We start from the raw sequence: 14,120 nt of genomic DNA, 5'->3' as shown, positions 1-14,120 counted from the left end.
ACAAGGTTTATGTATTTGGACTGCACTTTCATCACTACATCCATTTCTAAAACAATTTTTAAAACATAAACTACTTTTCTTCCACAATGTACATTACTGTGTCTATTACTGACTTAACAACTATGTTCATTTCAACAATGAATTCTTGGAAAGTACTTGACTTTTACTCATTTTGTAATTTGGTTTACTTCACCCACCACTCACTCCCATACACACATCTCACAGCTTACACTCTGATACAATCAAATGTTGACTTAATTAATTTTTATTGATTAAAATCATCTATTTTAATAACTGACTTTACTACAAATTAAAAGCAGTTTCTTTTTGTCACTAACACCATGTAACCTGAAGTTTACATCCCTTTAGCACTTCTCAAAATGGGAGAGTTTTGTTTTGTTTTTAAGATTTAAGGAAGGTAAATCAAACTACAACCTAATGGTTGAATTGCTTTAACACAGCAGCAATATCTTAAACATATTCCCACACACACCACTTCCCAAGCTTGTCCCTATCCTAGAGCAGTTTACTGAAGCATGAAGGCTCTTTTTTCTCTTAAAGAGAAAAATTAAAGAGATCATAGGCCTAATGCAACTTGACCCTAGAATCCATTTAACAAATCCCCACCTCCAAGTTAATTAGCCACACAGAAGAACAGATCTGTGAGATACAGAGCAGCAGCTGTGCCATATTTTTATCAACTATAACCTTTCCGAAACTATCATGGTAATCTTGAAGTGAGAGAAAACCCTAAAGACAGGATCTAATCTAGACTACTCTCCAGACGGGTACTGATCCAGGATATTCTTTAGTATCTGTAGGGCCTGGGAGGGCGGCATTTCAAGAGACATGACATTCCTTCTATTCTGCCAACATCACTCCTTCCTGCATTTCGCTGTAATGTTATTCCTCCAGCTCTCTATAAATTACACCCGTTTGTTGCCGGTTGTACCCTTTGGGTACTAGCACAATGTGTTTCTAACAGAATGGTGGCCAGGATTTTTTTTGCCAATCCTAAATCATGTAAGTATCTTTTCAAACACGTTTTCCAAAATAAGTATTCGAGGAACTAAACGGGCAATTCTTGCCACTTTGCCTATTTAACAGGAAAAGCCATAAATTACTTGTAGATATTTCTCGAAATTACTAATCCACCGATACAACTTCTTAAATATGGTCACTTACTAGACTGCCATCGTTTTGATGGTGGCATTAATGGTTTTCGAAATTTTGCCTAAAATAAGGAGTCGTTCTGAAAATACGCATTACATCCGCATAATCCTACCAGGAAATAAACCTAAGGGCCTGCCACTCAGAACGGGCCTTCTCAGCCGCGCCCAGGACTGCTAAACGTAAAGTGAAGAGGGGAATAGGATTAAACACACACACACACACACACACACACACACACACACACACACCCCACCCCCCCCCCCCCCCCACCCCTAGGCGAGATGAAGTGCTAGGTCAAACGGAGATCGAGGACGCAAGGGCAGGCCTAGTTTCTTCCAGTGAGTCCAGTGTCTCGGATGGGAAGGATCGGCTCCGCGCGGGACGAGCTAACCTCCCCAACCCCCACCCAGCAACAACGACCACGGCTCCACCGACCCACTCCAAAGTGTCGCCTCCACCCGTCACCTTTCTCCGCACTAACCTTTCTCCTCCCGGCTGTCGGCCGCCATTGCTCCCCTCCTGTTTCCGCTGCTGCTGCTGCTGCTGCCGCCGCCGCCGCTTCGACGCGACTCGCGCGGGCGCCGCAGCCGCGGCAGCCGTAGCACGGGCACGTCCGTCAGTCCGGCCGCTGGGCTGCGCGCTTCGCACCTCGGCCTCTACCGCTCACCCTTCTCGACTCACGCTCTTTCTTCCCGCTTCTTCCCTTTCTCCCTTTTCTCCTTTCCTCCTTTCACTGCAACCTCTGGCGCCCTAGGCCCAGCCTTCCCGTTGGGGTTTGGGGACGGGAGGGGGTAAGGGGAGGGAAGGGAAACAGATGGCGACGGCGGGCGGCGCTAAAATGGAGCCCGCTTCCTGCGCGAAACAATCCAGCTCCCGAAATGCCCTGCGCTGTTTACGCTCCGTTCCTCCCTGGGAGCGTCACAGTGCGGAGAGAGGCGGGGAAGCGGGGCGGGGAAGCGGGGCGGTCAAGGGAAACGTGATAACGTCAGCACGTCGCTCCGTCTCCCACATCCCGGATGTACCCCGCGTGAGTCTCGTTTTCAGTGATTGGGTCGTGGAAGTTACAGCTTATTTTCTCGCCAGAAAAGCCTACTGACGGACCTTCCTCAGCGAAAAAAATGCTTCCGGTTGTTCCGTGGAACTCCTAATCCGATTCTGGAAACCGGAGATTTAGGATAAGTCTGGGCCGGTCCCTTTGCAGCCGCCACTTTGTACTGGTTGCCAGATACCCTTTCTTAGTTGGTGCCCTAGGCTTAGCCAAAGGCAGCGCAGGATGCAGCCCGCTCACTTGTCACAAAAGCGTACTAGTTTTGTTGTTAATTGGGGAAGTTCAATTGTATTTTAGTATAGCTTTGTAATGTATGTAACAGCAAATTTGGTTTAAACATTTATCGAGGCGCTGGGGTACACAGTTGATTAACAGAGTATTGAGAAACTGCAACTACAGAAGTGACCAAAAATGTAAAAGTGACTAACTACACAATATGGTAAAATCTGCAAGGAAACTTTCAGAAAGTTCATTGTCCAAAGGAATGAAAATGTCGTTTTGCTTCACTGTTCGGTAACCGAGTTTAAAAAGGAAGGAAATTTTGAAGGGAAGAAAAGGTAACATTGTTATATAAAAAACAGCATGTTCAAAGAAAGACAAATAGTCTAGAGTGTGCTGGCCATTGTAACAAATTAAGACCTAGCTAAAATCAGCGGAAAGAGTTTAAGGAGGGCCTGCAGGAGAAAGAGGAAGGAAAAACAGGTAATACAAAACCCAGCTATGTATCAGATGCTTAGGAATGAAGAGTAAACAGCAGTATTTCTGCCTTTAAGGAATTTTCCAGTATAATATATGGAAGGAACAAATTAACAGAAAATTCGTGTGTAATAGTAATAGCTGATAATTGCGTGTTTTTACTGTGTGCCAGGTACTGTTCTGAGTATTTGACCTATACAATCTGATTTCATCTTCAAAAAACCAATTAGATTATATTACTAGATTTATTTTACATAAAGGGAAAGTGAAGTAATACAAAATTAAAGTGCCCAAGGTCATGAGTAGTAGTAACATGGCTCAAGCCCAGGCAATTTACCCCCAGCCCCCACCCAATTGATAATAGTGCCTCAAATAAACTTAGAATATAATTGGAACTTTCAGGGGCACATCACTCAGACTGGGGGGTGGGGTACAGAATAGAGTCAAAGAAAGCTTTCTGGTGAAGGGAAAATTAAGCCTACTTGAAAACTGAAAGACTATTATTAGTCTAGGTGAAAGGGAGAAAGGGCAAAGACGGTGTGTTGAAGGATGTTTTTCAGGAAAAAAAAAAAAGGTCCTAGGTGGTAGAGCCGCCCTGGTTCGATTCAGGTTGATATTCAATGGTTAGGTAAGAAAAGACTGAATCAAGAAAAGCATTATATAATGTTCTACTCATTTATTAATTCAGTCAGCTAATATTTATTAAATTCCTATTCAGTCCAAATATATTACAGGCTCTGGGGTTAAATTCATTTAGTATAGAATCTAGTTTCTTCAAGGAGTTCAACTCTATATTTTAGTTAGGGAGATAAGGCATAAGTAAACAAATTAAAAATCATGATGAATTCTATGAAAGAAACAAGTAAGAGGCTGTTATGGTGAGGCAGGATTGGGGAGGGGAGCTTTTTATGTGGAAAAACTAGTGAAGGCCTTGTTAAGGAGGTGAAGTTGAGACTGATACCTAGTAAAAGTTGGAGGTAAGAGTCTTCCAGACAGAGAATAGCACATACAAAGGCTCTGAAGGAGAAAGAGGCCGTGATATGGTCAAGGATGTAAGGAGAGTGCCAATGATCTGGAGCCCAGATAACGAGAGCACAAATGACTGAGATAGTGTTTGAAGAACAGGCCATATCTTAGGAGTAAGGGCATAATCAGGACCTAGCCTGAAACAAAAGCAGTACAATACTTGAGACGAGACAGAATTTTGAGGTTGAGCCCACTGTAGGACAGGAAGGGAAAACACCTTGGCCTCTCTAAAGATTCATGCCTATGAAATGTAAAACCAAGCATACACAAGTTCAAAGTGATCAGCACTCCTCAGAGGAAGACAATAAAATCTGGAGTCTCTGAAACATATTTTCCACAATATTCAACATTAAATCAGGCCAAGGCTAGGTTATATAATACAGGTTGCAAATTGGCGCCTGCTGATCTTGAACCAACACTGTGTTTGTGTGTTTTTGTTGAAGTGTAATGCTTTGATTAACATTTTTCGATGAGACATGGCCTCCATCACCCCTCTCAGTTGCCTTACCCTGGCAAATATTACTGATTGAAATTTGTCTGGATTCTGGGGACTGTGGGGGGAGGGTAGTTGGAATCTTTCTCCCTGGAAAGGTTATATAGGGTGAGGAGTAAATAAGACTCAGTCCCAAATTTTGAAGAATATTGATAAAGGGAATGCAAAGATACAATATGAACCTAGGACATCTTGTCATATCAGAAAGTGGTGATGAAAGAATGCTAGGATCCTGTCAAAATGACTCAGAAGAGTTGCTAACTAAAGTGGCTCCCAATAACCAGATATGAGACATTTTGAGCATCTGTAAAGAGAAAACTGCATTAGATTATGTTTCAATCCACAAATTCCATAATAGTTAAAAAAAAAAAAAACCATCAGTCCTCTTTGGATGATGCTAGGGAACAAGTTATTTTGAAAACTGGTAAACAGAGAAATCATCATTGATCTTGTTTTTCCAATTAGAACTGTATCTTGGGGTTACAAAGCAAATAGTTGTTGAAGGAAAGTTTCTCTATGGAAGTATTCCAGCTAATACATGGCCAGGGTGAAGTAATGATAAAACTAGGACATTGCCATTTTACAGCTATTAATGAAATACAGATCAAGGCAATCATTATTAAAGGCTGCTAATTTATGTATCAGAAAGACAATCAGATTTTATATGCCTGTTGATGGAAATACATAACATTATCTACGAAATAATCTTGCCAAAACACTAAACCCAGGAAAACGTTTGTCAGTGGTTTTCAACCAGGTATAATTCTGTGCCCAGGGAACATTTGGCAATTTTTGGAGAAATTTATGGTTGGCCCAACAGAAGTACGAGAAGCTCAGAGTGGGTCGAGGCCAGGGATGCTGTTAAACATCCTATAAGGCACACAAGTCTATAAAACTGCACCCCCCCACACACGTACACCCTACCCACCAACAAAGAACTGTCTTACCCAGATGCCAGTAGTGCTAATGCTGAAAAATCATGCTCTAGGAAATAGGCAAAGCACAGGTGAATATTTTAAGCAATCCATACAAATACCATTAGCAAAAGCCAGGCAGTAGGAAACTACAGGAGTGAATAATCTATACATTAAAGTAAACGTATAAGCAATGTAAAAAAAATAAGCCAATTATAGTACATGGATGTTATAGGGTGAATTGTGTCCCCAAAAGAATATGTTGAAGACCTAACCTGAAACACCTCAGAATATAATCTTATTTGGATACAGTGTTGTTTCATATGTAATTCATTAAAATGAGGTAATAGTGAAGTAGGGTGTGCCTTTAACCCAGTATGACTGGTGTTCTTACAAGAAGAAAAGAGACATAGTGATGGAGGCACACAAGGAAACTTGTGACAACAGAGACAGAGGTTGGGTGATATAGCCAAGGAACTCCAAGGATAATAGGCAAAAACCAGAAGCTAAGAGAGCCAAAGAAAGATTCTCCCCTACAGGTTTCAGAAAGAGCATGACACTGTCCACCCCTTGATTTCAGACTTCTAGCCTCCGGAACTATGAGAATAAATTTCTATTGCTTTAAGTCAGCTGCAGTACTGTGTTATAGCAGTTCTATGAAACTAGTACCTTGGACCTTCTTTAGATGCTTATTTGAATACATGAGTACACATACAAACACATACTCATACTGACATATACCTATCAACAAACTTCAAAAAGTGAGTGAATGATGATTTTAAAAACTTGCTTTTGATTTTTTTTAGTTGTAAGTTATGTTTAAAAAAGAATTCTTATAGTTTCATGACACATACTAAAGTATTTACAGATGAAATGAAAGGGTATCTAGAATTTTCTTCAAAATAATCTAGATAAGAGCAGGGGTTATATGTGGGGGTTAGTTATGAAACACACCTGCTTATAAGTTGAAAACGGGTGACACCTACATAGACAGACATACTCTCCTCTCTACTTTCTTAAAAATATATCTGAGATTTTCTTTAATAATTTTAGAGAAAGAGCAAGAGAAACACCCCCCCAAAAAATGAGGAGATATCAAAATGCCATTTTCCCTAATCCGTGATTATCCTATCAGAGCTAAGCAGTAACTGAAAATAATCTTCATTCATGCCTCCCAAGGATGAGATCTTTTTATAAAATAACACAATCAAGAGGTTAGAGAGGGAATGTCCTGAACCCATCTGAAGTAGGTTTATAAAGATCTAAAAATACGTTGATGGAAATCATTAAACATATTTAAAAATGTATTCTGCACCACTCAGCTTGTGAGTTAACTATTTATTATAACAATAAGTAAATTTTTAAATTGAAAAAAGTCAATAAAAGTAAGAATACTACTTAAATATTACCGGGTATTCTTACATTTGGAAATGTATTAATCTTATGATTTGAAACCAGGTACCTGAACCTTTTCTTCTGGATCAAGTTTCCTTTATTTTTTTTTGTGTACCACAGAAGGTAGCCTTGCCTCCTTTAACAAAATTATATTGGTTCAATTCTTGAAATAGGAAACAGATTTTCAAAATATAAGTATTTAAAAAAAAAAACAGAGCTTTTAAAAAATAATTATCTACTCCTAGGATATTTAAGGAATTCTGGGCTTCCAAAGTTGTTCTGGTTACTTCTCAATAATATCAGTAGCTGGCATTTACAGAGTACTGACTGTGCAAGTAATCTGCATGCTGGCTATATTTTACCTAACTTAATCCATCCAACAACCCCATGAGGCATTATTGTTATCTTTATCTTACCGAGTAGGTAAGTTTCTTCTAAGTAAATGCTTAGTCTTTTAGGGTTTTTTTGCTTCCCCCCCCCCTTTTCCTTCTCTTGATAGCATCTTGGTATAGGAATGAGCTGTATATCTCTGGCTGCCCTGACCCATTTTTCACACTCTCTGCCCTGCTCTGTACCTTAGAAAGCTGATTCATATAGACTGCCCAATTGATTCGCTTCCATGGTTTTCGTTGAGTTCAAACAATGGGAGGCACAAGCAGATCTGAAAGTAGGAAGAAAGTGAGGGTTAACTGTTGATTTTCATGATTCCCTCCCTATAGGATTACCAGAGGTTGGCTTTGTCCCTCTATCCATGGCCCCAATTCCTAGCAGTCAACACTATATAGATATCTTATCTGGTTTCTGATAACTCCACCCTTAATTTGCTCATTCTAGCCTAATGTAGTGCTATGGGTAGAACTGTGTTCCCCCAAACTCCTATGTTGAAGCCCAAATGCTCCATAGAGTGTACTTGGAGATAGAGCCTATAGAACCCAAGGACAGCCCCTGAATGCCAGTGTCATTCCCCAGTGTCATTCTCAGTCTCCTGCTTGTTTGTTGGGGCTGTAATGGGAATCCAGGTTGGCAGAGCTGGAGCGAGTTGGGGAGCAGGATTCAGGGAGTGCTACAAAACCAGTAGCAAGTGTTGTGAAAGGCAGAAGCCTAAAAGTAAAAGGGACTTGAGGTACTAAGAGCCTCTCATGACCTGCTTGGGCTAGCCCAGCAAAGAAAAACCTAGAAACTTATGTTTCCACAGAATTAATTCTGTGAAGCAGAAAAGACCCAGGATTTAATCCCAGCTCAGTCCTCCAGCTCTGAGGTTGCCCAGGTCTGGGAAATCCAAGGAATGGGCCTGATGGTGCTCTATTTTTTAGTTCTTTAAAAACAAAAAAAATGCCCCTTTATTCCCTTCTTCCCATTTGAATGGGTACAAATTTAGTTCTCTTTAGCAGCTGGAAGACATTCCTCCTACTCTTTCCCCCTCTTGGCCAAAGAGAGCACCCATAGAACGGTCAGACCGGGTCTCTCAGGTATTGGGGGCAGTTGGATCACTGCTTGGATTTTGTTTCAAGAAGGGACAGTGAATACATTGCTTGCATGGTTTACCCTCCCTTCCCCATCCTATTCCCATGCCAGGCCACTCTGTTTATTACAGAGTTTCATTGAGTCCAGCTGCAGCTGCCTGGCCATCTGGACATTGTCCTCTGGATAGCCGTATGATACATTGGGGGCTGAAGCTTGTTTTTCTCCTCTGCTCAACAGGATGTCATCATGGGAAACGGAGAAGAGAATGTGGTCTGTCTTGTGTCCCTCTCTACCTATCACTCTCCTACATTTCCCATCTGTGTCTCTTTTGTTCAAAAGGAGAGGAAGAGGCAATAAGGAAGGAGACTTTGTGTTATTTATCCATTTCTGAATAAACATTTGTTACTCTTAAAAAAGAAAAACAAAACAAAACAACAACAACAACAAAACAGGGAAAGGATACTGTCTTTAATATATGGTGCTAGGAAAACTGGATATCCATGTGCCAAAGAATGAAACTGGTCACCTATTTTACACCATACACAAAAATCAACTCAAAATGGATTAAAGACTTGAATGTAAGACCCGAACCATAAAAATCCTAGAAGAAACATAGGGGTAAGCTCCTTGACATTCATCTTGACGATGACTTTTTGGATTTGGCAACAAAAACAAAAACAAGTGGGACTACATCAAACTGAAAAAGTTTCTGTGCAGTAAAGGAAACTATCAACAAAGTGAAAGGCAACCTATGGAATAGGAAAATCATATATCTGATAAGGAGTTAACCTTCAAAATATATTTAAAAACTCATACAACTCAAGAGCAGAGAAAGAAAAAGAAAGAGAGGGAAAGAAAAAAAAGAAAGAAAAAAGGAAGAAAGAAAGAAAGAGAAAGAAAGAAAAAGAAAAAAGAAAGAAAACGCAATCCAATAAAAATAGGCAGAGGACTGAACACACATTTTTCCAAAAGAAGATGTACAAATAGCCAACAGGTACATGAAAATGTGTTCAGCGTCATTGATCATCAGGAAAGCAAGTCAAAACTACAATGACACCTGTTAGAACAGATATCATCAAAAAGAAAGATAACAAGTGTTGGGTAGATGTGAAGAAAAGGGAACCCCTGTGCGCTGTTGGTGGGAATGCAAACTGGTGCAGCCACTATGGAAAACAGTATGAAGGTTCCTCAAAAAATTAAATTAATATTACCATATGATCCTGCAATTCCACTTCTAGTTATTTATCTGAAAAAAATAAAAATAGTATTTTGAAAAGATATCTGTGCCTCTATGTTCATTGCAGCATTATTTATAATAGCCAAGGTGGAAAAACAACCAAAGTGTCCATGGATTAATGAATGGATAAAGAAAATATGGTGTGTGTGTGTGTGTGTGTGTGTGTGTGTGTGTGTACAGTGGAATATTATTCAGCTGTATAAAAGAAAATCCTGCCATGTACAACAACACGGTTGGACTTTTAGGACATTATGCTAATTAAAATAAAATAAGTCAGACAGGGAAAGACAAATACTGTATGATATCATTTATATGTGGAATCTAAAAAAAAAGCTGAACCCCAGGCACCTGGGTGACTCAGTCAGTTAAGCATCTGACTCTTGAACTTAATTCAGGTCTTGATCTCAGGGTCACGAATTCAAGCCTCACGTTAGGCTCCACACTGGGCCTACTTAAAAAAAAATAAAAAATAAAAGAAATAAAAATAAAATTCAAAAAAATTTATAAGCTGAATTTATAAATATAGAAAGCAGATTGATGGTTGCCAAAGGCAAGGCATGGGAGGTTAGGCAAACTAAGGATAGGTAATTAAAAGGTAAAAACTTCCAGTCAGAAGATAAATAAGTCCTGGGAATGAAATATACATCATGGTGACTATATTTAATAATACCATATTGCATTTTTAAAAGTTTCTGAGAGAGCTTAAAAGTTCTCATCACTAGGAAAAAATTTGTAACTATATGTGGTAATGGATGTTAACTCAATTTATTATGGTAATCGTTTCATAATATATACATATATCAAATCATTATGTTGTACTCCCAAAACTAATACAGTGTTATATGTCAATTATATCTCAATTTAAAAAAAAAAACGGTAAAGTAGGCAGAAACAGATAAATAAACCAGAGGCCGTGAATTAAAAAAAAAAAAAGACAATGGGGTCAAGAACAGAAGGCAAAAATGCTGTTTGTGGGATGAAGAGGAGTCAAAGTAAAAAAAAAAAAAAAAAATCAACCCTAACTCCCCATAATGATGGATTGATTCTAAGAGAAGGAAACAAGTAATTTCCACTTCTGAGAGGTATTTGTGATTAAGTCAGTAAAACCTGTGAAATAATCAGAGCTATTTTTTGTATCCTAAATTATGTTCCAGTTGTTTATTTATTTATTTATTTTTTGTGGCACTTGCCTAAAAGTCTATGTATTGGGTACCTCCGTGCTCTGTATAAGGAATCCATCATGCTTCCTAACTGACATATTCTTTATACTTTTCTTTAATTTTAATAAATGTTCTTTAAGTATGTATACCTCGTATAAAGAAAAACTATTTAGTATCACTTTTTTTTTGAGATATCACCCGGTTTGCCTCAAGTGACAACTGCCTGCTCTATAGTCCTATGACACTTGCTGTTCTCCTTGTGGCTACTTGTATCCAAACGCATAGTCACCTCTGGGTGAGCAGTAATTTAGCCTTAAAACCACCTTTTTATTTTTTGAACCAAAATTGGGATGCATCTACTTCAAGTGCCAAAATGGTATAGTTCTTTATAAAGTGTTTATAAAAATAAATGGTAAACAATTTTTAAAATCTTTTGAAAAATTAGAAAAGTATGATCCTTATGTGATCGACAGCTTTATCCTCCTATAGTGCTAAACAAGGAGCTGTTCAACCATTATTTGCTGAATGCAAACATGAAAACAAAATCAAAAATGCTTTTTTTTTTTTCAGTAAATGAGATTCTAACTTGAAAATCTAAACTGAGTACAGGCCCATTATACCGAGGCTATGGGTAGTACATGGGTGAGAGTTTTGTACACGTACATGTGTGTTGGGAGTGTTAGGGAAACTAGATATGAAAACAATTGATACATGAACAATACTGTCCTGAGACAACAATTCAAAATTTACTAATGATTAGGTGCCAAGCACTATAAAAAAATGCTTTACATGCACTATCATTTAACCTTTATTTTACAGTTTGCTAGATAGAAGCTCATGGCTAGTATATTGCAGAACTAGAGTCTGAACCTGCCTTTTCTGATTCCAGGACCTGTGCCCTTAACCTCTATCCTTTACTGCCACTGATGATATTAAAAAATTGTTGTAAGTCAATCATTTGAAGAATGAATTCTACCATAAAGAATACATTTGGATGTGGGTGTCTTTGAAGCTTCATAAACAATTAAATTTAAATCATGCTAACCAGGGTACATACTCAGTTTTTTTGTAACTTGAGTAGAATATCAAAAATCATAGAAGAAACTATTGTATTGGAATCAATTGTGTTATAGCCAGTTTGAAGGAACTTCATCTTCTACTACAGTAGAAGTAATAAGTAGTAGAGTAAAGGGTATTTTGACTCCTTTAACCAGTGGTGAGCTGGTAAATACTTAACAACCAGTTCTCCAAAAGGAAAAAAACCTTCTTTGTAGTTTTTGACAATTTCTCTGGTGTTAATACTCCCACCATGACCTATTTCAAGCTGTAAATGTGACATCACAATACTGAATACAGAGTTGAGAAGTATGCAGTAACATATATATTATTTCCACTCTGCAGATGTAATAGATGTAAATGTAGATAAACTCAAGAACATAGATATTAAATTTTGGTTGAAAAAATTAGGAAGTGACCAGTTTTGAAATTTGTTACTTTTGTTTTTAATATAATATACTTATCACTTTATATAAATCTAATTTTTAATAATCCCTGTATTTAACAACCAGCTTCCAGAATTTCTGAAAATCTAACAATTGGCTCTTGTAGGTCATTATGACTGCTCCAGCACTCAACTGCCCTTAACCGCCCCTCAGATACACAGCTATTGCTAGCCATTTTTGTATAATGTTACAGTTATCTTCTGGCCACAGCTAAGGAGAGTGAAGTAGGAATAGGAATAAGTTCCAAGTCACCTCCCCCAGGACTTGGAATTCAGGAATCAGACTGGGAATCATTTTCTCTGTTTGGCTGAAGCTATAAGTAATACATGAATATTTAAAGCTAATAATTTTTTGACCATAGTGTGGACCAAGCAGCAGATCAGATGAAAACCTGATGGTCCAAAACCTTTGGGATGGAGAAAAAGCAGTCATAAGGGCAAAGTATATAGAAATGCAGGCCAACTGCAAGAAGAAAGAAAAATCTCGAATATGCAACCTAACCTTACAACTAAAGGAGCTAGAAAAAGAACAGCAAATGAAGCCTAAAGCCAGCAGAAGAAAGGAAATAATAGAGATTAGAACAGAAATAAATGATACAGAAACAACAACAACCAAAGAAAACCCATAGAACAGATCAATGAAACCAGGAGCTGGTTCTCTGAAGAAATTGATAAAATTGATGAGCCCCTAGCCAGACCTATCCAGAAGAAAAGAGAAAGGATCCAAATAAATAAAATCATGAATGAAAGGAGCGATCATAACCAACACCACAGAAATACAAACAATTATAAGAGAATACTGTGAAAAATTATATGCCAACAAATTGGGCAATCTGGAAGAGAGGGATAAATTCCTAGAAACATATAAACTATCAAAACTGAAACAGGAAGAAATAGAAAACTTGAACAGACCAATCACCAGCAAAGAAATTTAATCAGTAGTAAAAAAATCTCCCCAAAAATAGAAGTCCAGGGCCAGATGGCTTCACAGGGGAATTCTACCAAGCATTTAAAAAAACTTAGTACTGGCGTGTCTGGATGGCTCAGTTGATGAAGCCTCTGACTCTTGATTTTGGGTCAGGTCATGATCTCAGGGTTGTGAGTTCGAGTTCCTCGTTGAGCTCCATGCTCAGTGGGGAGTCTGCTTGAGATTCTCTCCTCCTCCCTCTGCTCCTCCCCCCTGCTCACAAACTCTCTCTCTCTCAAATAAATAAATAGATAAATAAATAAATAAACAAACAAAATCTTTTTAAAAATAAGAAGAGTTAATACTTATTCTTCTCAAACTGTTCCCAAAAATAGAAATGGAAGGAAAAGTTCCAAACTTCCAGCATTACCTTGATTTTAAAACCAAAGAGCCCACTATAAAAGAAAAGTACAGACCAATATCCCTGATGAACATGGATGCAAAAATTCTCAACAAGATACTAGCAAATCAAATCCAACAGTACATTAAAAGAATCATTCACCACAATCAAGTGGGATTTATTCCTGGGCTTCGGAGGTGCTTCAATATTTGCAAATCAATCAGTGTGATATGCCACACTAATAAAAGAAAGAGTAAGAACCATATGATCCTCTCAATAAATGCAGAAAAAGCATTCAACAAAATACAGCATCCATTCTTGATAAAATCCCCCAACAAAGTTGGGATAGAGGGAAAATATCTCAACATCATAAAGGCCATATACAAAATATCCATAGCTAATATCATCCTCAATGAGGAAAAATTGAGAACTTTTCCCCTATGGTCAGGAACATGACAGGGATGTCCACTCTCACCACTGTTACTTAACATAGTACTGGAAGTCCTTGCCTCAGCAACCAGACAACAAAAGGAAACAAAAGGCATCCAAAATGGCAAGAAAGAAGTCAAACTTCCACTTTTTTGCAGATGACTTGATACTGTATGTAGAAAACCCAAAAGAGCACCAAAAAATTGCTAAAACTGATACATGAATTCAGCAAAGTTGCAGGATACAAAATCAATGTACAGAAATCTGTTGCATTTCT

At 38.3% G+C, this 14,120-nt stretch overlaps 1 protein-coding gene across 4 annotated transcripts in view; it reads right to left on the bottom strand.

The window, feature by feature from the left end:
- Positions 1-2,056, bottom strand: part of YTHDC1 (YTH N6-methyladenosine RNA binding protein C1) — a 35,526-nt gene extending 33,470 nt beyond the window's left edge. For 3 of the 4 annotated variants that reach the window (XM_026508991.4, XM_026508992.4, XM_026508993.4), the window contains exon 1: positions 1,655-2,056. In XM_026508991.4, coding sequence (XP_026364776.1) covers positions 1,655-1,682 — 28 coding nt within the window. In that variant the 5' untranslated portion in view covers positions 1,683-2,056. The remainder of the gene's footprint in view (positions 1-1,654) is intronic. The other variant, XM_048212098.2, reaches the window with a different exon arrangement.
- Between the last annotated feature and the right edge of the window lie 12,064 nt (positions 2,057-14,120).

This window comes from Ursus arctos, unplaced genomic scaffold (genome assembly GCF_023065955.2).
Source record: "Ursus arctos isolate Adak ecotype North America unplaced genomic scaffold, UrsArc2.0 scaffold_9, whole genome shotgun sequence".
Taxonomy (NCBI): Eukaryota; Metazoa; Chordata; class Mammalia; order Carnivora; family Ursidae; genus Ursus; species Ursus arctos.
This window is presented reverse-complemented; position numbering and strand designations above follow the sequence as displayed.